The 27,689-nt window shown below is 32.3% G+C and overlaps 1 protein-coding gene across 4 annotated transcripts in view; it reads left to right on the top strand.

The window, feature by feature from the left end:
* LOC129941614 (acetylcholinesterase) overlaps positions 1-27,689 on the top strand; it is a 198,570-nt gene that overhangs the window by 66,862 nt on the left and 104,019 nt on the right. For all 4 annotated transcript variants that reach the window (XM_056050294.1, XM_056050291.1, XM_056050293.1 and 1 more), the window contains 2 exons: positions 12,154-12,675; positions 12,732-12,939. In XM_056050294.1, coding sequence (XP_055906269.1) covers positions 12,154-12,675; positions 12,732-12,939 — 730 coding nt within the window. The remainder of the gene's footprint in view (positions 1-12,153; positions 12,676-12,731; positions 12,940-27,689) is intronic.

The raw sequence follows: 27,689 nt of genomic DNA, 5'->3' as shown, positions 1-27,689 counted from the left end.
ATAATCACAAATTTTATCATCTGATATATTATAGTTGGGTAAAGTATTTATATTCCATACTTCACGCGTTCGAAAACAAACTTAAGTGAATCTCTTTTCTACTGTCACTCAGAAAATATCTTAATAAAGGCTTTTTGGTTTTATTAAACGATAATGGCAATAACTTCGTTGTATCCTAAAGGAATAGGTATATCTGTCAATGGTTTCCAGCGTAGAAACCAATCCTTGTTAATTATTTGACAGGTTGCTTATAGCTATTAAAAAAATTTTCTTTCAAAGATACTCTATTCTATTCTATTCTATTCTATTCTATTCTATTCTATTCTATTCTATTCTATTCTATTCTATTCTATTCTATTCTATTCTATTCTATTCTATTCTATTCTATTCTATTCTATTCTATTCTATTCTATTCTATTCTATTCTATTCTATTCTATTCTATTCTATTCTATTCTATTCTATTCTATTCTATTCTATTCTATTCTATTCTATTCTATTCTATTCTATTCTATTCTATTCTATTCTATTCTATTCTATTCTATTCTATTCTATTCTATTCTATTCTATTCTATTCTATTCTATTCTATTCTATTCTATTCTATTCTATTCTATTCTATTCTATTCTATTCTATTCTATTCTATTCTATTCTATTCTATTCTATTCTATTCTATTCTATTCTATTCTATTCTATTCTATTCTATTCTATTCTATTCTATTCTATTCTATTCTATTCTATTCTATTCTATTCTATTCTATTCTATTCTATTCTATTCTATTCTATTCTATTCTATTCTATTCTATTCTATTCTATTCTATTCTATTCTATTCTATTCTATTCTATTCTATTCTATTCTATTCTATTCTATTCTATTCTATTCTATTCTATTCTATTCTATTCTATTCTATTCTATTCTATTCTATTCTATTCTATTCTATTCTATTCTATTCTATTCTATTCTATTCTATTCTATTCTATTCTATTCTATTCTATTCTATTCTATTCTATTCTATTCTATTCTATTCTATTCTATTCTATTCTATTCTATTCTATTCTATTCTATTCTATTCTATTCTATTCTATTCTATTCTATTCTATTCTATTCTATTCTATTCTATTCTATTCTATTCTATTCTATTCTATTCTATTCTATTCTATTCTATTCTATTCTATTCTATTCTATTCTATTCTATTCTATTCTATTCTATTCTATTCTATTCTATTCTATTCTATTCTATTCTATTCTATTCTATTCTATTCTATTCTATTCTATTCTATTCTATTCTATTCTATTCTATTCTATTCTATTCTATTCTATTCTATTCTATTCTATTCTATTCTATTCTATTCTATTCTATTCTATTCTATTCTATTCTATTCTATTCTATTCTATTCTATTCTATTCTATTCTATTCTATTCTATTCTATTCTATTCTATTCTATTCTATTCTATTCTATTCTATTCTATTCTATTCTATTCTATTCTATTCTATTCTATTCTATTCTATTCTATTCTATTCTATTCTATTCTATTCTATTCTATTCTATTCTATTCTATTCTATTCTATTCTATTCTATTCTATTCTATTCTATTCTATTCTATTCTATTCTATTCTATTCTATTCTATTCTATTCTATTCTATTCTATTCTATTCTATTCTATTCTATTCTATTCTATTCTATTCTATTCTATTCTATTCTATTCTATTCTATTCTATTCTATTCTATTCTATTCTATTCTATTCTATTCTATTCTATTCTATTCTATTCTATTCTATTCTATTCTATTCTATTCTATTCTATTCTATTCTATTCTATTCTATTCTATTCTATTCTATTCTATTCTATTCTATTCTATTCTATTCTATTCTATTCTATTCTATTCCTCAGTTGATTGGTTGTGTTTATAAGTGAGCTCTTAGTTTCAAGTGAATTAGTGGGTTTCTATATACCAAATTACAATATAACAAATTGCAATATTCAATTAAACTTCAAAGACCACATTGCAGTGACTTTAAAGCAAAATAATTGTGTTTTTCTTCTTTTTTTCATAATTTAAGGAAAGATAAGCCATTAAAACCTCCAAAGCTTAATTTTGTTTAAATCATATTCCTCTCAATTCTACCCATATACATTGTGTTATTTATCCCTTTGTTATCATGGATTTATGTAGTGTGTGTTCTTCGGATCTCCCCCTACATGGAGACTTTGTTACATGTTTTGGATGTGATGGTAGGTTACACTTTCAATGTACTACTGTGTCAGAACGATCGTATAGAACAATCTCTAATACAAAAAAAAAGAGTGGAGATGCTCTACGTGCAGAAAAAAAATAGCCAACTCGTATGCATCAGGAAATACGATTTCTCCAGCAAAAACACACTCACAACCACAACAAGCAGGACGTAGGAGGGAGTTGCAATGTCCAGATCTTGCAAGAGATGATGGCAATGTGGAGGAAAATGGCCGAAATAAAAACAAGCTGTGATTTTGTTGCCAACAAGTAAGAAGAAATTAATTGTAATATAACAATTTTATAAAACGTGCAAAAACTAATAGGAGAGAGAAACCCAATGAGAATGTTGTTTTCTAAATAATCACCTCACTCTTACAAATAAGCATTTGCTTTGGCTAACCAAAAACAAAGCTAGAGAATGCAATTGGAAATATGTATGGAAAATTGGAAAGCTGCAGGTAAAATAATAGCTCGTAAATGAGAGTGAAGAGAAGAGTCTATCAATAGTTGCACTGTGAGCGATATTGAAAAAATACATTTGTAACATTATAAATTACAAGAGAATTAGATATGATGATGAAGACGAAGTTGATTTTAGGGTATTGTATGGTATTATTGGTTTAAATATTATTGATCTAAAACAAAAAAAAAACAAATTTTTGTTGTATATGTATGAACATCCAGTCAACCAGAAATTCAAAGCTTTTTACAACACTTAAGTATTATAGTGTTACAGAAATAAATATTTTTGAAGAAGAAAACTCCCTTTATCACATTGATGGTTTTAATATGAAATCTATGCATAGAAACGATTCGGGGTTAGGTGGAAATGCGATGCATAGGTATACAAAAATTTCAGCTATGAAAGACTCTCCTCGAAAACTTTAAATTCTGACAGCTGACATAAAAAAATGGTAGATATAAACTAAAGTAAAAATATTTATGCAATTTATAGATTATAATCGCTAAAAAATGATTTTATTACTGAATTTGATCAAAATACTCGCAACGAATTGAATCTAGTTGTGCCTGGTGATATAAATATTGGTACTCTAGATGTTAATAATATGTCTTCGAAGACCTTATGAATGTTATCAAAAATACGACTCGAATGAACATGTTTACTGGTACAGGTACTTTAATTGATCCCATATTTGTTTCATTTTCGAGGAACTGCATAATATCAGCTGTTATAAAAACTGATATATTTGATCACTTTGCAACATTTTACGGTATTAAACACAATACAGAAAAGTTCAACACATATTGCAAAGCACAATCAAAAATTAATCAAGAAAAAGTCAACCAACTTAGGCAACAAACGAACTGGAATGCACTACTATATGAAATCGAAAATGACGTTAATAAAATATACAACAATTTTCATTTAAAAATGGAAATTATATACGCCGATTCGTCTGAAAATTATAACAAAAAAACGTCAAGTCAAGAGTTGTATAACCCTGGAAATAATTGAGCTGTGTAAAAGTAGAGATACAATGTATAGAAGATGGAAGAATAATCTACGAAATGAAAGTTACAAATCTGAATACAAAAAAATGAGAAATTATTTAAACAAACAAATACAAATAAAAAATTCTAACTTCTACAAAAATTAAATACTGATCGTGATCCGACAAAAAAACTTGGAGAATAATAAATGAAATATTGGGTAGGAATTAAGCGTCTGTGGATGAAATTATACAACACAATCTTTGTAAAACGTCTAAAGTTTGTGACATTATTGAAGAACTTGCTGAGTATTTCTCAACACTAGCAACGAAGATTGTGCACGTATGCAATGCTAAAACATCAAGACTGCCTTGTCAACAACGTCCTTTATCAATATACATATGAGGAAGAAGCTGATGAATTCGAAATTTGTAATATACTTCGAAATCTGAATCCTAGTAAAAGTCTAGGTGTTGACGGAATAAGGGGATGCGGGGGGATAAGGGGATGAACTCAATGCAAATCTACTAACACCATTAATTCAACAAATTGTGAACAGAAGTTTGACAAAAAGGTGTGTACCGACAATTTCGAAGACTTCAGTTGTTCGTCCCACCTATAAAGGAGAAAAAAAAGTGAAATTCTCAACTATAGGCCGATTTCGATCTTGTCAGCTGTTGAAAAATGTCTTGAAGAAGTTTTCTTAAGACGGCTGCTTGCTCCAATCCAATCAATATGGTTTTCAAAAAGGCAAAAATATGGGAAGACTTCTTGTCGAATTCTGTAATACTATTAACATGAGTCTCAATAAAACCATCACGTATTGGTTATGTTCGTGGACTTCAGCAAGGCATTTTACACGTTGAGTCACACTAAACTTTTGGATGTCCTTTATAGAATTGGCATTAGGGGAACTCTATAGAAATGGATGGAGAGTTATCTCATAGGAAGAACATTTAGAGTTAAGGTTGAAAGTTCATGGAGTAAAGAAAGAAGTTGCACACATTGATATAGCTATTCTTGTCAGACACATGTGTCTTGAAACCGCGATTTCTACTATGCAACAGGAGTTTGATGAAGTCACTCGATGGTGCCAGGATTTTGGATTAGTCATCAACACAACCAAAACGAAAATTATGCACATTCGTGCACCAAACAAATAAAAAGAGACAGTCAACATTTTCTTTTAAAACCCTGAATATCCGACTTCAAGAAAAAGTGATGCCATTGAATAAGTTCAATCAATCAAATACCTTGGAGTTACAATAGATGAACACTTTTGTGGCACGAGCATATTATTATCGTAAGGCACAGTATGAGGAGTGCTATGTTTGCGTTATTTCATCTGGAAAGATATTCATCAAAAGATGTTTAAAAAGAGGTTTATCATTCACTTGTTGAATCTCGATTAAGATATTTAGTATTAGCTTGGAAAATTCCGCAAAAACGCATACAGATAAACTTGTTAATATACAGAAGAGAATTGTATTTCAATGTTCTAGATACAAAATGTTGTTCCTGATCGAGACTGATCGTTTTTACCTATACCGGTGGAATATGAAAAAACAGTTAAAAAAAAACAGAAAAACTTTAATAGTGCTATCTACAGGAAAAGTTATATAATGCCGTTATCCAACAAACGTTGTTGAACGTTGAATTGCAGACAATGAATTACTGTCTTTTTTGTTCCTGTGTCAGTTTAAAAGGAAAAATTCAATCGCGAATTTTCGGATTGAGCAAAAGCAAAATTGTTTATAGAAGATAATGTGAGCATTAATTCCGTTCAAAAACTGTAGAGACCTGTGAAGGGTTGACCTAACAGTCTAGGGTTCAAGTGTTTATTAACTTTTCTTTTGAGCTATGAGCGATGTCGCACGAAGCTTTTCCTTCATCTTAAATAAGAGTCCCTGCTTTCAATAATTCGGAGGAATTTTCTGAAGCAAATTTGGCATTATTGCGGTCGAAATTGGCAGCAGCGAACAGAACTTAAGAAAAGCTGCGGAGCAGGACTGTGGGAAACGTTATCCAATTTCTCCAAGAGCCACCCACGAAAATCGTCAATTTAAAGGTGTTTTACTAATTAGAGAGAGTTCAAAGACCAGATCGTCAGAGAAGTGCACAACTGTACCTCCATTGCTATCGATGCCGAATTGCTTTAGCTGATTAGAGAGATAATGAGCAGTGGACAGGTGAGAAAGAGAGTCTAGTAGCGTAAGTGCAGAACACCACTTAGAACAACGCACAGTAGCATTCTTACCCACTGTGCAAACAGCTCCACTCTCTCTTTAGGTGCTGTTGTGACTTCCTGGCGTTCTACATCCAAGCCAGGAACGAGAAAGTGCGGAGCTGGAAAGTTTGTGTGACTTGTCTGTACACAGACAAATTTTGCACAGAATTGCAAATCGGAAGCATGCTGCAAAAGCAACACTTTTCAACTGACTGGACCAGAGGGCATAGGGTGACAGCTGTAGCAAGGCCAATTACGAGCTCCAAGATCAAGGTAGACGGTAGACAGGAGTTACTGGCGATGTAAATGTGCAATGCGCGTTATTAGATAAAACTTATTTAAAATTAAAAGAAAATTTTTCGGAACTATGTCCTTTATTTTCTAATATTTTACATTTAACTTAAAACGAGCTTAAGGCTACTATAAGGTTACTATAAGACTGCCAATCCACTTATCATACAGTCGGATTTATAGCGTTTCTTATCTTTCTACAAGGAGACCAAAGCATACAATCTCTTGCTTGAAAATAAAGAAGAGATAATACATATTATATATTGAACATTCTATATAAGCAATATTATCTCTGTTACATAAAGGTGTTACTTTATATAATTTGCATGATATGTATAAGTAGAATTGGATATTAGTATGTTGTGATGAAGAATTCATCAGTTCTAGATAACAATACTCAAGTATATTTATTATGGGTACTTGAATTATTTAATGTTGAATAATACCTTTAATGTCTTCTAAGTCTAGGTTTTTTGATAAATACTAAATATTTTTTGCTGCATTAGTAGTTTTTGTCAATAGTAATTGTTCGTACATTTGTTCTAGTATTAAATTTTCTCTAAGGCTCTGACCTTCAAATCGTTACAAAATTTGTTCAAATCTAGAACTTCTAGTTTTTTGTTTATAATTGTCTTCGACGAGATTACTTAAACTCGTTTATACATATGTTAACTTAGTCATCATGGTCTGGATTACCAAACATATATTTAAAAGGTGTTCCCAAAAAGTTAACAAGTGTAGTATGCCTAGTATGTTCTTGTAATTGGTCTGCTAGATTCTTGATTTACTTTACAAAATATTTACTTCTTACGTATGTACATATGTAGGTTGATATGTTCTAGTTATGATATTGTAATATTTTTTGTTCGAAAAATAAAACTTATTCACACTTGTAAATAAAACACAAATTTACTTTATTTAAATCGCTCCAAATTTATTTATTCAACACTTTCAATTATTACTTTTCAAAAACAGTCTTTTCTTTCAATTATTACCATTCAAACACAGTCTTTACTTTATCGCAGTTCACAATAATTAACCGCTTCGCGCCCGAGCGCCTATTTATATATCTCAAATCGGTTCGAGAGACTACTAAGTTCTTGTAGGCGCTGAATGTTCTAGGTGCTTAAAAAAGCGAGTTCTCCTCTTAATTACTAAACGTTGCCCCTTATTCTAAATGTTAACTACTACAAATAAAGCGGTTGCTACGTACTTATTCTACTATAACACGATATTAGAGTTAGAGAGATAAAGAGATAAAGAGTGTATACACATACCATTGCCTCCCCTTAGGATTGATCGTCCCGAACAAATCCATCGTTCTCATGATCACTGTAGCCGATGTAGCCGGCCGCAATGTAAAAATTTTAGGTTTTCCTCTGACTTCGTTTTGTATCCGGTACACGACGTCGTCGATTTTTCGTAGCGTGTCTTCATTCATTCTTCTTTATATTCAACCTGGTTTTGTCTAAGATCTCATATAGTCTTTCTCTGATGTCATCCATGTAGTCATTCTCGACTTGTGGCTCCAACGTGGGAGATCCAAATATTATTTCGCTCAGCAGCCTGATGTTCCTTCCCATCAAAATCTCACTTCGATATGCGATCAAAAACAGTGAAATGTGTCGATCCCAATCTCGCTATTTGTCGTCCACAACTTTGCAAAGATGTTCCTTCAGGGTGCGGTTGAATCGTTCGACAATGCCATCGGATTGTGGGTGAAGTGAGGTTGTTCTTGTCTTCTTTGCTGTGATATACAATAATCAAATACACTAACGACTCGTTATGTAGTAAAATTTATCGACTAGAATTTTAAAGGGTTGAGGGCAAGACTATTTTTCCCACACCACAATGTGAAACCATCAATGTCGGAATGTTTGAAAGGATACGATCATGGGTGGACTTTATAATCTTAAACATTTTCATATCATCAGCAAAAATGAGAACTTCACTTGAGCGTAGATATGCGAAACGTCGTTAATAGACAAGATGAACAGAAAAGGGCCAAGATGGCTTCCCTGGGGAAAACCAGATTGAGCAACAAAAGTTTCTGAAACACAATACCTCATTGGATCTGTTTTCAAGGTATGATTTGATCCAATCTAAGAAAAATGGTGGAAAAGCAAGGGCTTTGAGTTTAAATAAAATTATTCCGTGGCTAAGTTGGTCAAAAGCTTTAGAAAAGTCAGTGTATACACAGTCAACTTCATAACCTTGTTCTAAAGGGTTTGAACATATGTTAAAAATGTGAGGAGATTAGTAACGGTTGGCCTTTTTTTCACAAAACCATGTTGCTGTTTGCAAATGAGATTTTTACTAAAAAATGCTACACTTCCACAAACAACTTGTTCAAACAATTTAGGAATGCAAGAAAGCTTTGCAATGGGCCTGTAGTTTGTTTAACTTCTTGAGGGCTATTGACAAATGACTCACGGAAATTCGTTGCGAAAGCGTTACAGATATCAAAAGTTTTATCTAACGAAAGGTTCTTGTAAGTGAAGTTAACTGGAAAGCCATCTGATTTTTTCTTTAAGTTTAGATGTTTCCTACATTTTTTAGGATTCTCTTTCAAAGTGGTACCCATATAGTAACATAACAAGTGTATACAAAATTAGAAAGAGACTTAAATTCATTAAAGGATTCAACATAAACAGAGAAGTTGTTTGGAGACAGAGTTTTGAGATAAGTTTTCCATCCCCTATTTTTTTTTGTTACGAAGTAAACGCAATTCTTCCGTTTACCAGGGATGGTTAAAGTAAGTATTTCTTAATTTCTTAAAAGGAAGATTTTTTTCTTAACAACTATTAAGGATCTTATAAAAAATTGAAACTGCTTCGTCAATATTAGAAAATGCTAAAGTATCAGCAATTCCAGAAATGGTTAAATCTTCAGACAACAACTGGAAATAGCTCTTCTGTAGTCAAAATTATATAAGCAATCAAAAGAATTACTGTGTTCAGTAAGGTGATTACTTAAGTCAAGAAAAATGTCCAAGGGAGTGGGGTGATATTTATCAATATTAGAAATTCCTGATCTAGATTCTAGAACAACTATGAAATAGAATTTGATGTTGGGAATATATCGCGATATTTTCTTAATTTTTACTTATGACGATGATGATGACAGCGTGAAAGATCCAGACTTTTCTCTAAGTTCTCAAAGCAGCAGCATTGACGGTAGTAATTACAGCGAAGATACTCAGCAAGTGTTTGTAAAGGGTTATTATATCCGAAGATCAATATGAACATGTGAAAGAAAGCAGGGCTACAAAAAAATCGAAACGAAATACCGGAAAAGCCTACATAACAAATTCTGGAAAAGCTATTAAAGCCTGAGAGCCTTAGTTTATTTTCGCATGAAGTGTAAGACTAACATTTCCAAAGAATTATTTTTCAAAAATATTGGGTACTAGGAAACTATAATCTGCGATACGCATATGCATGTGGTCTGATTATTTTTTCTAAAACGAAGACAAAAAGGAACGCAAAACATCCTAAGAACCCAAGAAATCGAACATTTTCTAACCAATTCTTTCTAGAAGTCCAGGGAGAAAGAACACTCGTTTACCAACAGTGTTTCCGCTTAACTCTGTCTGAAACAGAACAATTTATGAAACAAGTTGTTAAAAAGAAGATCAATTCAGCAGGAACAACGACTCAACCAGACCAGTTGTGAGCGGATATGATGCTTTTAAAAAAAATTAACCTACAAATAGAAAGCGAGATCCGGGAACATATCAACTCTTTTCCAGCTTATGAATATAAAATCTAAAAAGCCCAAGCTGTCACAGATGTGAAGTCCTAAAAACGAAAATAGAAATTGAAGTAGGAGAAGAAGCTACAAGACAATTACGAAAACAGCAGGAAGAGCACCACAAACTAGCTGACCTCGCATACAAAAGCAAGAACAAGGAAAAGTATATTGGTAGGAATGACAATTCGATCAAAGTGTAAACATTTTACTTACAACAGTGTCTTCCTTCTCCATTCCTGAGAACAAATATTTTAAAACCAGTATCTATTCGTTTTGTTTAATTTAATAAAAAAAATAAAGTTTCGCCATTAAAAACTGTATTACGTAATACAATATTATAATAATAATAATATTTTTTTTTGGATAAAAGTTATTTAAGATAAAACTGTTTGTACTTAAAAAAAACTTCAATAAAAAGCATTTAAAGCATTGTTTTGAAAAAGCTCAAGTTTAAAAAACATGTTTTAATGAGCTGTGTGAGCGTTTTTCAACAAAAAAAAAATATGCAATTTAAGGGCATTACAAGCATGAGTCCTAAAAAAAATCGTTATTCTAGCATCAACAGTTTTTTAGTAATCACCAAAAAAGTCTTGAGAAACTAGTTCGTAAAACTTTATTTGAGCATACTGAAAAATGGTAAAAATTGACTTAAGCTGTTTTAACTTATTGGCACAGATGTAATGCAACGGATGCTTAACTAACGTTTGATTGCAGACCAGAACAGGTCAATCCGGTGAAGCAGGTCACTTCTCGACAGCTAAAGGAAAATAAATTTGGTCACGGAGCAGTGCGTGCAGGTATTGGATCTCATTTAGCACCGGTGCGCGTTTGACACATCCCATCGAGTATTGCCTTACAACCGACCGGAATTGTAAATTTGAGGATCCAATCTGCAATAGATCGAAACTTCAATATGCAGTGCAGCATGTTTACAGTCAAGAATATGACATCCTGTCTCCCCGCTAGATGTTTATTTCGCTGGCGGCTGATACTCATGTTGTCTGATCTCTATTTTGATGAGACAGTTAGGATAGAGATGCTGTGGCGAGCCCATTTGTAGGCAGAAGTTATAAAAAGAATCATTAAAAGGTTTGTGTATGGATCCGGAGCTGAGACAAAAATATGTGTACTACATGCGGAAATGAGAAGAGCTGGGACTTGCTTTATAATTGTGGCTAACAAAGCCATCACTATCCAAGAGATGAGATATTTTTGACCGGCCATGATAATCTTGCAGATCTTGCCCCTCCGGAAATCGTTGCAGAGAAGACAGAAGACGTTGCAGAGCAACAGTCAGCATACCGAATCAAGATACAGCAGCTCCTCCAGAGGTCTGCATTGGAAAGCTTGAGAGAAATAACCTCACTTAGTTCATTCCTGGACTCAAAGGGGATTCTGAGGGGGGAATAATAGCTGCGAAATTCAGGTATAGATTCTGATCAGGCTGAGTGAGCTGGTCATTAGAGAAGCGCACATGACTACTTTGGGCCAGTGGAAATCCTAGCCGTATCAGACCGGTTAAGGCGAGGTGTGCATAAGCATGTGACCACGAAGTCAACTTGAGGATACTAAAGAGCAGTAAAACCAATCATCTATTATTCAAAGTACAACTCACTCTAATGTCGCCACCAAGTAAACCATCCAACCATTTGTCGGGACCACAAAACAATAGCAAACCTTCGAAGAGATTGTGCTCCCATGCCGACGACAATCAACTGAAAGTGCATGCGCATAACAGACATTTTTCATAGCGATCCGATGAACAGTGCTTACGACCGAGAAGGGCTGTGCAAGCTAGGGCAGCTGATGACATGGTGGCGATGTCTGGTGCAGGATGATCGGCAACATATTTAACACTTGGAAATTGAACCTCTCGTAGAAATAATTTTTTTGCTAAATAGAGTCCACAAAATAAAGTTATTGTTGAATATTTAATTTCGTGTGTGCCTTTTATTTTAATGTTTTATCTCCTACACTGATCCTTTTAATGTTTAAAAGGCACAATAATTCTTTATAATATAAATTTTTCTTTACAAATTTGTAAAATTCATATTATTGAGCTTTTCATTTCTTTGGATATATTAGTAACGATATAAGCCATTTTTTAAATTGAGCTTGTATTGTAGTTCTCATCTGAGACTTTAGCTGAATGGTATTATTCTTCTGTATCTTAAACAAATATATTTATTTACAGCACTTATACAAACCTGATGAGCACAGCCAAAATCATCAAAATTTTAGCGGAATACCCATGCTGATTTGGATATATGGCGGTGGTTTTATGACTGGCTCAGCTACGCTTGATATTTACAATGCAGATATTATGTCTGCCGTGGGCAATGTTATTGTGGCATCATTCCAATACAGAGTTGGAGCATTTGGGTTTTTGCATTTAGCCCCAGAAATGCCTGGCTATGAAGACGAAGCTCCTGGCAATGTTGGTCTCTGGGATCAAGCACTGGCCATACGATGGTTAAAGGAAAACGCAAAAGCCTTTGGTGGAAATCCTGATTGGCTTACACTTTTTGGTGAATCAGCTGGATCAAGCTCAGTAAATGCACAGCTTATGTCACCAGTTACAAAGGGCATAGTCAAGCGTGGAATGATGCAATCTGGTACCATGAATGCTCCATGGAGTCATATGACTTCCGAGAAAGCTGTTGAAATAGGAAAAGCTTTAATAAATGATTGTAACTGCAATGTTTCTATGTTGACGGTAAATTTGATTCGGTTTAAGATTATTTATTTTTTTTAACAAAATCGTTTTTCTAGGAATCTCCTTTAACTGTTATGGCATGTATGAGGGCCGTGGATGCTAAGACTATTTCTGTCCAGCAGTGGAACTCATATTCCGGAATATTAAGTTTTCCATCAGCACCAACTGTCGACGGAGCGTTTTTACCAGCTGATCCAATGACATTATTAAAAACAACTAATCTTGAGGGGTTTGATATTATGATGGGCAATGTCCGAGATGAAGGTAAAGATAAAAAAGTGTGTCAATTTAAAAAAAAAAAAACAATTCAGTACATAACTCTAAATTTTTGCGCCATCACAGAGATTGAGCGCACGTCGCCATTGGGCATCCTTTTCACTAACTTACATTTTGTTGATTAGAAGCATTCTTGTGTAAAATCAATTTTATATGTTTCACAATCATAACTCAGGCGACAAGATATTATAACGGATTTGTATAAAACAGTTAAAAACAAAAAAGCTAGTATTTAAAATAGAAAAAAATAGTTTAAAAATAACGGTAATACTTACAATTAAGTATGATACATTTTTTTCAAGCCAACATTCTGTTCTATTAGCCAGTTATTTTAAACTCAAAATTAGAGTAAAAGAAGTTAAAAAAAAAGGTTTAAAGTGTAATTTTGCAATATTTGAAGATTATCTACTATTGTTTTTATTTTAGAATTTATTGCTCTTATTTGTTTTTGATCAAAAACTAGATGTTTTAATGGCTTCTAGTTCTTGAGGAAATTTAAAATTACCAAAAAAATGTAATTAAATAACTTTTTTTTGCTTGAGTGGTCTTATTTTGATAGTTACAATAGTAGTTGCGAGTGCAAGGACGGGGGTCCAAGATGTAGTGCATGCAAAGTTTCTTTTGCATTTAAATAAGCTGGATTTAAGAAAAATTAATTTACCCTAGGTATATCTTAATCCATATTCGATTATAACTATCAAAATAAGACTACGTAAATAATTAAGCAAGGAAAAAGTAATTTAATTAAAATGTTTTTTTTGGTAATTTTCAATTTAAAAAAAAGAACAAGAAGACATAAAATCATCTAGATTTAAGTTTTTGATCAAAAACAAATAAAAGCAATAAATTCTAAAAAAAACAGTAGTAGATAATCTTAAAGTTTTGAAAACTTTTTTTTAACTTTTTTTGCACAAATTTTTAGTTTTTTCAAAATCTATGCATAGTTTTGACTTGATTTGAAAACAAGCTAATAGGCAAAAGTTTTGGCTTTAAAAAATGTATAAAACTTAGTTCTAAGTTCTACCAATATTATTTAATATTTGTTTTCTATTTACCGTACTTATATTTTTAAACTGTCCCTACCGCCTAAACGGGGGGAGATAGAACCCCCCTCCCATAGTACAAAATGCTTGTTTTTAACTGTTCTATACAAATCCGTCATTAAACTTTATCTCCTGAGTTATCGTACTCTCCCCTTAGTTTCGTTTCACCAAAAGTTAATTTTTTTTGTTGATTACATTTACAAATATTTTAAAATTCATATTTTTTGTAATTCTGTGTTTCACGAAATCAAAACACTTTACAAATTTGTTTGTGATTAATTTTTTGATAAGGTATGCCATTTATTTTTGGATGTATCGTTGGTACGCTAATTAAAATTGATTCTCCTAACGAGGTTGAATCAGCGTATGTCGATAGACACATCAAGCACTTAATTAATTGTATGTTGGTTTGCGGTCCCAACTATACATTACATACGAAGAAGCCCGTAATTTTCAGCATTTGAAAACGGATTTCGGCCTTTTCCTCATTGCGTTTTGCTTGGGGATACGAGATAACCGTTAAAATATTTGCTGATGGCACCGGTCACGAGAGCCTCATCTCCAGAAACCGGTCGCTATAATAAAAAGCACAAATAAACTCGAATAATAATACAAAATGCGATTGGTATTTTAAAAATTAAATTTCCTTGCCTCAACCACTTGAGAGTGCAACCTAGAAGGCAATTCAAATAACATACATATTATACATTTTTTTATCACGTATTAAAACGGCGATAAGAACTTTGTTCTGCTTCTTCTTTTTGATCTTTAAGGTTATAACTACAAATTTGTGAAAATAGGTTATTGTTTACAACTTTTGTTTACAATTTTGTTTTAATTAAGTTTGTGCTTTGTGAAAAAAAATCTGGAAACAAATTTGTAAAGGTAATCAACAAATACAAATTTGTAATTGTAGTTGTTGGTGAAATAGTCTACTGATAGTACTAACCTCTTTTTTCGAATTGTGAAAAACAGATTTCACACGTACAAGACATATCTAACCTTGTTTGTTACTAGATCTCAATGAGAAGAATGAAATTTTCATCATTAGCATTATCTTTCATAAAGGAATAGGCCATATCCAATAAGAAAAGTTGTCAGGTTAGGTATTTCTAAAATATTTAAGACAATCAGCCCTATCACAAATTCCGTCGTAATAATTCCCCGTACTGACAGCTCCGCCCTGATCTACGACAAACTTCCTTCACAAAATCCGAGTCGATTCAAAAGAAGTATTTCCGCATTGAACGCTTTCGTTTTGATTTTCGAAATCAGCAGTTTTATGTCAAAATGAAATTAAACAAATTACCAATTGAATTCAATTCTTATTACAAAATCGTCGTTATTTTGATTTTCAATAAAGGTAACAAATATATGGTGCTAAAACTCAAAACAAACTTCTTTAGTAATAATTTAAAATAAAATTGATCATATTTCTAACAAAATGGATTCATTTGCGTTTGCAATTATTGTTATTACTAAAAAATTACAAAGAAAGAAAAAACTAAAAGTTCAAAGAAAAATTCTCACAGATGCGTGTAATCCATTTGAGTTAAACGACCAAATGTAAGTTATATTGGTGAACCTATATATACCATATTTCAAAGTCTAATTTGAATATCTTACAGATTACAAAGAAATTTTCGTCTAAATAAAGCATCATTCAAGTATGTTTGGGATCTATTGATACATTAGTACCTTGGTTGTCGTTTTTGCCCTTTAAAATCAAACAATTATTTATAAAACAATACAATTTGTAAAATTACTTACATTTTTCCTTAAAATAAACGTTTTCCTTCAGCGTCGGACACAAATTATTTAACGGGGAAAAAGTTGTTTTCATTCCATTCCATTCCATTCGAATTCCGTGATGCCAATTTATACGAACTTCGAAAATCGTAAATGATTTTTTCACTCCGAAACTACTACGATGAAATTTGTGATACTTCAATCGGTTAACGTAGCATATTTTTGATTACGATGGAATTTGTGATAGGGCTGAATTATTCAAATCATATAAACGTAACTCCTCAAAGGTATTAGTTGTGATAAGGTAAGTATAATCTAAATATTTAAAAAAGCTCATTCTCTATAAAATTTAAATTTCCAATTAATCAGGATGATTGTAAGAATTACAATAACAATTAAAAACAAAAACGAACAAAATCACTTACTTGCATGCACTTCGGATTGCATACAGTTGCAGTTCATTTTCAGCATCACTACTGATACCATTTGCATTGGGTGTCTTCTTTTTAGGAAGTTTGTGTTAGATGAGAGAAAAGAGAATGGATGATATATTGCCCTTATCAGCTTTTATAGCGTTGCTATACCTTTTTATGAATTAGCTTTAATCATTGACATACTATACATGTATAGTATGTCAATGGCTTTAATGGTATCCCATTTTCTATGATATGTTTCTCCACGCTCACATAGCTTGCATTTATGTTGAAGTGGTTACGCTGCAAGACATCGTCAACGGTGGCAGAACTTTGGCTTTTATTTTGCTTGATGTATGCATAGTGTTCTTTATACATATTGTCGGTGACGCGTGAAAAGTGTGTGTTTAATTTTTATTTAAACAGTTTTTACAACTTTTATTTAATAATAAATCCGGTAAGTGTCCTTTAACAGATTTTAATTAACCAAACTATAGATATTTTGTCAAAAAAAAACTCCTGAAAAGTGGTAAAGGAGTTAGACAGTTTGCATTCGTCGACTCTTAAAAAAAAGGAGATACACAATTTGCCATTAACATTTTTTTTTTATTTGAAATTGTTGTTTTTAGCTTTTCAATATATTGTCTCGAGGGCAAAAAAATGTTAAATTTGTTAAATATCCAACTAAAAAATAGCAATGGTATAGACTCTTCTCAAAAATCAAGAACGCCTCCTGCAGACGATTTTAATATTTTCGAAAAAGCTCGAAAATTTTATTTTAATAGCATAAATGAAAATCCTGAAGATCCAAACATAGCTTTGCTCTATACCCGTATTTCTAGAGATGAGATTCATACTAACCCGTTGGAGATGGAAAATTCCTTGAACGAGAAAAAGTAGGTAGCAAAAAGAAAACATAGGCTGAACAAAACAAAGAGTATGAAATTTGAAGAAAACAAAAGAAAATGGGAAATGGGGCTGCCTTATAACGGCAAGCAAAACTCGATTGGCCATTAGAATCATAAAGTAGCAAAGCCTACGAAATTTGTACTCAATCCATGTACCTGCAAGCCCTCCAAAAAAACACTCGACTAGAATGCAGAAAGCTGAGCGAACTGCAAAGGCGTTCGATTTTCGAAGCATTCTGGGAAAGTCCTGGCAAGAGAAACCAGAGTTTGTGAAAAACATGACTTTAATTTCAATGCAAACCGTTACGCGACGCCAAGGTGAGGTTTTGAATTCGAGACGATATTTTAGCTGAACCTATCAGTTAAAAAATAATGGCGTGGCATACCGGGTCTGCAAGAAAATGTTCAATACTACAATAGGACTAAAAAATAGCATTGCCTTACTATGGATAAAGAAATCTGATAATGATGAAACCACAAATGAACCCGATACTAATTAAAATAAAATAAATGATCATGATAAAAACCCTTCAAATTCTACCGTGGAGACCAAATTTTATGCTGCAAGCTTAAAACTAACCAATTTTTTTGACATCCGAAGGTTGAGTTACACTACTGTCAGGCCTCCACGCAGAGATTGTACTTGGACCCTATCTGGAAAACAAAGCAGGAATTATATCGTTTTAATTTAAATTCATATTGCAAGGAACAATAAGAGCTTAATCCTGCTTCAAGAACTGCATTCAATGAAGAGTTTTTAAAATCAAATTTATCACTCTTTCACCCAGGGAAAGATAAATGCGATACTTGTGTAGCGCATAAAACAAAAAACATAACATACGAAAAATACCAAGAACATCTTATATTGAAACAAGATGCTAGAAATGAAAATATCAGGACAAAAATGCAGAAACAACAGATGTTTTATTTACGATGGACATGCAATCTGTACTACTAGCTCCAAAGAACAAAGTTGGATCTATGTACTACAAAACAAAATTAACGGTACACAATTTTACTATTTATAATATTTAAAATGCACGAAGGTTCTTGCTTTCTGTGGAATGAGACTGAAGGAGCCTTAACTGCAAACGAATTCTCCTCAATAATAACCACTTTCATCGATACAGAAGTTTTGCCATATGTGGTTGGTAAAACGTCAAGAATAATTTTCTGGAGACAAAATAAAAATGTTTATTTATCTGATGCCTTACTTAATTCTTCAATTAGCCATAAGGTTACTATTATTCAAAAATATTTGTATAAAGGCCATATACAATAACGGAGGCAGATCGATGCACTCGACTTTTGAAAGAAGAATTCGAGATAAGGACATTAATCTTCCAGCAGACTACATTACTCATTACGAATTGGCACGTCTTAATCCTTTCCCATACAAAGTTTGATACCTATACCACAACTTTTTTAAAGATTTTTTTTTTGTATTGAATACACAACATCAAAAGACCAGGCCGTAAGGTGGGTGAACCAACAGTTAATGACATTAAACAGATCAAATATACTCCAGATTCTTCTATTTTGTATAAGTTGAGACACTCTGGTAATGAATTTAGTACATTAGATGTACGGCGGTGGTCAACACAGAAACAACAAATCCCAATAGATACATTAACATAACCCGCACTCTATCTAGAAAGAAGAATAATACGACCACTTGCAAGCCTTGAAAAAATGTTTGGAGTCAGACTACCATACTTTCTATGAATAAGTTTGAATGATATTTTTGTACGTTTCATGATTGTATGGTTGTTTTGAAAATAATTTAAGTTTTTTTTCGTTATTTTTTGAACTTTGAATACCTTACGAATTTGTTTTATGTTCTAAATGATTTGTTTGTGTTCAAAATGAATTATATGTGTTTATTATTTTGTTTCAATAAAATGATTCAATTTTCAAAACATAAGTTTTACTAATTTTGTTTGAAATAATTAGTTGTTCCGGAAAGATTTATAGAAAAACTAAGGCTCCCATTATGAATAGCGAATCGAACTTAAAACTTTGCGAATTCGCTAATTTCGCATTAGGAATAGCGGTTCGCTCAAATTAAGTTCGCTTTAAATGTCAAAACTTTAGCGAGTTAAGTTATCGACGAATTTAACCGTTCAAATTGTCAAATCTTATCGAATCAAAATATTTAGTGATAACGTTAGCGAATTACAAATTGGCGTGTCTGGAAAATTTTTTATCGATAATTTGTTATTGTTTGTTTTAATTAAAAATGTGTGATAAAAGAAAAAGGTAGTTTGTGAATCATTTTAAAAAACGAAAATAATAATGTTTATTTCAAGAACAAATACAAATCAGTTTGCAAAGCTTGTGGAACTGATTTAAAGGAACCCCGATATTGCTAGAGGCATAGGAGCTTTTGGGTCATCCAAAAGAAACCAAAAAGATCATTGGGAGCAATTTGCAGTTGAATTAAATTCTCTGCGTCCTCCGTCACTTGAGATAAAATATTGGCATAAGGTGCATTCTCAAATTGTTTTATTTACATTTAAGGGACATTTTTTTTGTACCAAGGATTGGTTGGGCTACAAGCTAAAACTTAAGCAAACAATGTATGAAATACAAAAAGAAAAACTAAATATTATGAAGGAAAAAGAAAAATAAAAAGAAAAAGAAAATATTGAAAAAATACAAAGAAAAAAATGAGATAAAATTTAAAAAAATCGATATCAAAATGAAAAGGACGATTTTAGTAAGCACTCACTTTAATTTTTCTTTATTTATCTTTTATTTATTTCTAAGTTTGAAAAAAGTTCCTACCTATATAATATATATAATACAATTGAAATGTGATTAATTATTTTAAGTTTTTTTATGTTAAATTAATGCAAACATTCATAAAACGAAATAAAAAATAACGTAAAAATAAAATTTATTTTTTTATCTAGATGCTAAAATTTCATTTCTTATTCTCTGGGCTTCTAAGTTTGTGTTGTTCACTTCATTTTGAAATGGTTCATCTGTACCGTCCTGCAAGCTGTTTACTACTATTTTTACTGCCTTCGCTGTAGAATAGTGCAGTTTTCTTTCATTCAAAACAGCCCTGTACCGGCTTTTAAGAACTCCTATTGTTCTTTCTATAATAATCCTTGCTTTACAATGTAATGAATTAAATAAGGCTTTTCTAGAAAACTTTCCCCTTTTTCCTACACGGCTTAGCATGTATTTGTATAACGTTTTATAACTAATGTAATTGATACACAAGCTACGTCGTTTCGCAACAGATAATTGAAAACCAAATTTGTACTGTTTTGCATTAATAGAGACGGATTCGATTCGTGTTACTACTAGGGCATAACATTATGGTCCTTGTCTGTTTTGGTTTTTTAAATGTTTTTCAACTGAAATGGCTGCACATTGTAGGGTGGATTATTGTTATATCGTGGGTTTACTTTAGAGCGAATTTTCTTCGGCGTACTCCCATACTGTTTTAAAAAGGTCAGCTGTCTGGAACGTAGTGAAACCCAAGTATGTGAGGATTCCGATCACACTGAATATTTTATTCATGGGAATAGCTTGGTACCACTATTATTATCCCACTATGGCCTCACCATATAGATTAGGAATGATGTTGCTTAATGCTTCTTGCAACAATATAATCTCTGCAACCAATTAGTTATTTATTTATATTTTGAAATCATTTGGAAATAGCTAATAAACAAGTTTTTTTTCAACATTTATGGTAGTTAATTTATATACTACAAAAAAAGTCAAATAGATTGAATGTAAAATCAAACAGAAATTACGATTTGATGTTGATTTAAAGGGAAATGTAGTAAACTATTCTTGACAAAAATTAATCGTAATGATATTTGATTTATGTTTCTTTATTTTAAACTGAATTTGTTTCTACAGGGTTTTTAAACAGAGACGCTACAAAATAAAGCGACAGGGACAGCAAACCACACCATGTTTCTTGCCGCTCTTTTGAAATTTATCTTCAGTAAGGTTTCCCATGTCATGATGGAAAGATATACGAGTCAAAATTATTAAAACTTACTATCAAAATTCGGAGTCAGTGGCCCCAACGTATAATTTATGGTCGTTATAATCGTGGTACGAGTATTAGATCAACAATTGAATCCACAGGCACAGTACAAAATGTTCCCGTGCCAGTGAAGCAAAGATGTGCCCATAGTGTCGGGCCGCTAACGCTTCTTTTGCAGAAACAGCACAGGCGGCGCCATATATAAGCTATATCGCGAATGTCACAATCAATTTATTGGAAACCAAGTTTGGAGAACGTGTTATCTCACTTAATTGTCAAATCGCATGGCATCGATCGTGCGATTTGACGCCGTTACGCTATTTCCTGTAGGGCTACGTCAAGCCTTTGGTCTATGCATACAAGCCAGCTACGATTGACGAACTTTGTACGAATATCGAACGTGATATTGCAGCAGTATCGGCTGATTTAAGCTTAAAAACCGACGAAATTCGGGTTCAGCGTCTACAAAAGAAATTGAGTTGTATATACATAAAGGCATCGAACGTAATTTTACAGGAATACAAAATTTCATTGATATCCAAAACCGTCTTTGTTTCATTCAAAAAAAAAATACTTTTGTAGAGATCTTATTCAAAAACCAGATATTTGCCTTAATTTACTTCGTTTAGAGTTGTTTTAATTTTTTTTTTTCAAAGATGTTTTTTGTTATAAAAGATTAACCTTAAAACCAGTATAATCAAACAGAAACAGAGTTATTTTTAACAGTATTATTTTCATCTGCTCAACTTTTCGTCTAAATCTTTTTATTCCTTTTAACTTAAATGTACTTACCTTGCCTTCGTTGGGAAATATGATTATTATTTTTGATGAAAATTCCTCGAACTCGTCGGTAGTAATTGTTTTTCTTTTAAAGTAAAGCTTTTTTCACTGTAATATTTATTAAGTCCGGAAGATGATGTTCAAGGATACTTATTTATACAGAACGAAATGATCGTTCTTCTTTTTGAATTGAAATGGCAATATTAATTGTAACAATTCTCCATTAAAAAACCGAAAAGGTATGTGTCCAATCGCCGCTTTTGAATTGATAGAAATGGTTCTGCCATTAATGTTGAACTATAATAGAATTTTTGATTTTCAGCATCTATTACATGCATGCATGTAACAATTTAAAATACAAATAAAAAACTTTATGGTTATCTTTTCTTTTTATAAATTAAAAGCTCTTTCCTGAATTCTGCTCACTCACTTTTGGAATAAAATCCTTGATCACCTCTGTGGTAAGAAAAAATTAAGCCTATCAAGTGTAATCTTGTTTTCTAGAAAACATTACACATGATATCAAAATAATCCAAAAAAAATCAAAAGGTCTCAGGAATGCTTTCGAAAGAAAACTGAAAACAGGAGCAAAGTTCCCGATTTTTTTGCTAAAGATTTAAATCATGAAAACCCTACAAGACTGAACTCGCACGAAAAACTACTTAAAACGATGAAGAACGTAATTTACAGTTATGGGGTTACAGTTTCGTATTTTACTTCATTTGGGTTCATTGCAATATGTTTTAAGTTTGAATCAAACATAATTTATTCAATTTTCCTTTTTTTTAATTCTTAAACTCTCAATTTCTTTATTACCAATGGTGTAACTACTTGAACCTTTGCTAGTATTATATAAGGTCCATCTCTTTTTGGTGCAAGTTTTACTATGAAACCTACTGATGCCTTACTTAAACGATGAGTTTTTACAAGAACTTTGTCTCCAACTTGAAACTTATCATGCGTTCTTCGTTTTTGTTTTGAAGTTTCGGACAGTTTTAGGAGATGTGGAGTTATCTGTGGTATGAAGTTTTCTTCTATATGGTCATCATCTGTGCATGGTGGTGGGGATACAGTATCAGCTACTACATTATTTCGGCCCGGATAGTAATCAATATCAATATTGTAAGTCTGTAATTGAAGTGCCCATCTGGCAAGCCTGCCGGTTAGAGATTTTAATGTCATCAACCATTTTAACGGTTGGTGATCTGTTAGAATCTTTACTTCTGATCCTTCGATGTATCCACGAAATTGTTTAACTGCCCATACAACGGCAAGTGCTTCCCGTTCTGTGGTTAAATAGTTTCGTTCTGTGGATGACAATAGACGAGTGGCAAACTTAACAGGATGTGCCATTTCATTCATTCACATTGAAAAGATCGCTTGGATACTGTTTAGAGAATAGTCGTTTGGCTTTTTTCGTTTTGGGGTGTCAGGAATAGGACTCAACATTTGATGACTTTCAACACAAGTGAGGTATGCAGAGACTTTACTCAGTTTATCGTCCTTTTCCAACATCTTGTGGTAATTTGGCTTCACTGTAAGTGGCTTAGATTGTTGATTTTCTCCTGTGGCTTGTGTATGCTACACTTTGCCAGCTTGAAATCAAAGAAGGTTCCTGGGTCATCAATGATATTATAAGTTCTCTGAGCGATGTTAAAAACTATCCCACATTGCTCAAGAAAATCAATTCCCAATAAGGTGCGATTACTTTTGGCTTCAGGCAGTGCAATTAAGCGAATTTTAAGTAACCTTCTATAAAATAATTATGCCAACTATGGTGGAATATGCAATTTCTTTCTTGGTAATTCCATCGGCCAAAGTCACCTTAGCATTCAACTTTTGAAAAGAGCATTCTTTTTCTATTAATTTTGTTTATATAATTAATCTCCTGCTACACAGGTTCTGGATGCGGTGTCTATGTAGGCTTCACCCGTTGTCCGTTAACATTGATATCAATCGTAGGAACCTTTCTACCTATGACCGTAGATTCAATTAAGTTGAAGTCTAATGTAGCAGGGCTGTTGGCGTGTTTGTTAATACAGGTAGGACAGTTTGAACTGCAATACCCAACAGCTCCACAACCGTAGCAGTTAGGGCTGGCTTTTTTGTAACATTTTGATTACTATTTGCCTGTTTTCAGCATTGTTCAGCCATTCCTTGCCTTGCTTCCTGCAAAACGTGCATCGTTTTCTTTTGAATTCCTCAACAGGTTTTTCAAGAGGTTTGGTTTCTTTAATAACAATTTCTGCTTCTCCGACTTCTTTTAATAGCTCTTGGAACGTTGTAACAAAATTCTTCGGAACTTTCTCTCGAATATGGAGTAGAATTTGACCGTAAATCTTCCGGCTTGGACGTATTCCTTTTTTTTATATTGTACGCGCACTCAAGGGGATATGAATACCCTCATAATGATTATACACAGTGCGAGTAATTAGGAAGGGAGGATAGGAATTCCTTCACCATCAAATCGAGCAGTCCATCTACTGAACGTACCTTAGTATAACCGATTAATATAGGTACATATACTAAAAATTATCATGCAAACACAAAAAACCATGCACAATTAAAAATAAGTTTTCATGAAAATTAAAAGACACGTCTTGTCTTGGAGAAAGCTTTATTACAAGTGATCTTTTCTTATTTAAAAATTAACAGTTCTGTCAAAGAGAGTACATAGCATATTGATACGTACATATTATATACAACATAAATCATTCGATTTTACAGTAGGAGTAATATATAATGAATTTATATGAAAACGTTGTGTACATAAATAATATAAATTGAGTACTAAAAATTAGAAATGTGTACAGGGTGATCGGTTTTCATTATTCCTAGATTATCGCTTACAACTCGACCATCCTGAATACAAATCGTCCTCGATTTAGATATCTCTTTTTTTCACTACATACATATTTCTGAATTTCTTTCTTTTACAAAAATTTATATACGAATTTAACATACATATATATAAATATAACATATCGATTAGCAAAAACTTTGAAGTTGTAACAAACTTTTAACATAGAGTTTTAAATGTATATATGTTAAGTCAATGAGTAATACAATGAATTGTTTAAAGAACGTCATTTTTAATAAAAAGAATAATACATACATATACATATTTTTTCATAATTAATAATTTATATTTTTCTTACACGATAAGTAGGCATTCGATTATAAGTATTGATTATTGAGTGAAAACCCTTCTTTTTTATCAAGTTGAAACATATGGTTTCATATTTTCAGGACATGAAACTCCTTCATAAGAAATTCTAGAAATCTGAAGGTTTTCTAGATCTTTAATTAAGTATCTATCGTTTGGGAGAATTTTTACAACTTCAAACGGACCTTTAAATTTAGGAAGAAGTTTTTTGTTAACACCTGGAGTCGTTACTACGTTTTTGACCATTACAAAATCACCAACATTATAAATATTTGGTTTTTTATGATGCTTATCATAATATTCTTTATTTTTATCTTGACTTTGAACTGTGTTTTTATTTGCTTCTTGCCTTAACGTTTCCAAATCTCTGGGTTTATCGGGTATAATGTTATTATTTAAAAACTCTCTTATGTTATCAGTAACAATCCCCTTTTGCTCCACACCAAAAAGTAAAACACTTGGACAAAAACCAGTACCCTTATTAATTGTATTATTTAACGCAAATTCAACCTTATGCAAATGCTTAGTCCAGTCACCTGGTTCAGGGTCACTTTCCTTGGACAACATTGGAGTGAGGCATCGATTGATACGTTCGACTTGTCCATTTGACTGCGGGGAACTAGTAGCCACCTTGATATGTTGAATGTTATTATTTTTGCAAAATAAGGAAAACTCATCGGATGTAAAGCAGCTACCTCTATCCGAAATCAAACGATTGGGCCTACTGTAGTTGGAAAAATAAGTTTCAAGACATTGGATCACCTCCTTTGAACTTGTACTTTTAACTGCATATAATTTCGTATACTTTGAAAACGCATCGACAATTAGAAAAATATGTTTTTTTGAATTACGAACGGATGATGGTAATGGGCCATAATGGTCGACATGTATCGTATGAAATGGCTTATCGCCTTTAGGAATGCTATGTAAAATAGCTTCCTTTTTACCATATGGTGGAGAGAAGTGCACACATTTTAGACAATTATTAATATAGGCTTTAATTTTGGTTTTCATGCCGGGAAACCAATACGTGTTTCTTAAAAAATCGTAACATTTTTCAACACCGACATGGCACAATGCGTCATGATGGGTCTGTATTACATTTCTCTCCATTTGCGATGGAACAAAGAAATACACTTTTTTGTTGATTTTCCGGTACACCAAACCGTTTATTAGTTCATAAGTCGGGCTTTCTCGTTTTTCCAACATTTTGACTAGATTCTTCACAACAGGATCTTTTTGTTGTGAAGCTGCAAGAACATTCTCAAAGGAATCTGATTCAAGTATCAAAACGTTATGGCATCGGCTTAAAGCATCGACATGTTTCATTCTCTCCCCACCCCTATGCTCAATAACATAATCAAAATCTTGAAGCTCTAAAGCCCACCTAGAAATTCTTGGGTTTAGCATTTTTTTACTAAGGGTAAGAGTGAGAGATTTACAGTCGGTAATGATTTTAAACTGAATACCAGTTAAGTATATTTTAGATCTTCTTAAAGCAGATATAATAGCTAAAGTTTCTAACTCATATGAGTGATATTTTTCTTCTTGTGGTGTTGTACGCTTGGAATAAAAGAAAATGGGATGAAAGTGCTTATCATCTTGGCGTTGCATCAACACTGCACCAAATCCTAAACTACTCGCATCGCAATGTAATTCCGTTTCTGCATTAGGATTATAAATACTTAGAATTGGTGCATTCAATAACTTTTGTTTAAGGCACTCAAAAACTAAAAGCTCTTTTTCACCGAAAATAAATTTTGCATCTTTTTTAAGGAGATCATATGAAGGCTTAGCAATGGTGGAAAAGTCCTTTATAAACTTTCTAAAATAGGAAGTTAACCCCAAGAATGAATGCAGATTTTTTACATTTGAAGGAACCGGAAACTCATCTACAGCTTTCAAACCACTTACATTTGGCCCTATACCGTTAGCAGAAATCTCATAGGCTAAATAAGTGATTTTCTCAAACATAAAGAAACACTTATCATAGCGCAATTGCAAATTGTGTCTTAAAACAACATCCATAACTTCTCTTAAAATTTCAAAATGACTTTCCTTTGATTCGGTTGCTATAAGCAAATCATCAATGTATACAAGCAATTTTCCTGCATTAATTAGATCCTTGAAAAGTGAATTTATGTATCGTTGAAAAACAGATGGTGCGTTTTTTAAGCCAAAGGGCATACGCAAATATTCGTATTGCCCTAAAGGAGTTATAAACGACGTAAACTTCACAGAGTTTTCCGCCATCTTGACATGATGAAATCCACTTTTCATGTCCAACAATGAAAAATACTTTTTACCTCGTAATCTATCAAGATGATCTTCAATAAGAGGAATTGGAAAATTATCTTTTATAGTTAGCTTATTTAATTGACGATAATCAATGCAGAGTCGCAATTCACCGGATTTTTTCCTTGCTAAGACAATTGGTGAGGCAAAGGGGGAGTTGCTTTCCCGAATAACTTTATTTTTTAGTAAATCATCAATAATTCTTTGAAGTTCTAACTTATGCGTATATGGTAAACGTCGAGGCGTGCAATTAAAAAAACTGTTTTCATTTGTCATTGTGATTTTCATTTCAAAATTATCTTTAAACTCCGTTTCCGTAGGCATATCTCTCATAACTATACTTCTAACTAAATCTTGGTCACTAAAATT

The sequence above is a fragment of the Eupeodes corollae genome, chromosome 1, assembly GCF_945859685.1.
Source record: "Eupeodes corollae chromosome 1, idEupCoro1.1, whole genome shotgun sequence".
In the NCBI taxonomy this organism is placed as follows: domain Eukaryota; kingdom Metazoa; phylum Arthropoda; class Insecta; order Diptera; family Syrphidae; genus Eupeodes; species Eupeodes corollae.
This window is presented reverse-complemented; position numbering and strand designations above follow the sequence as displayed.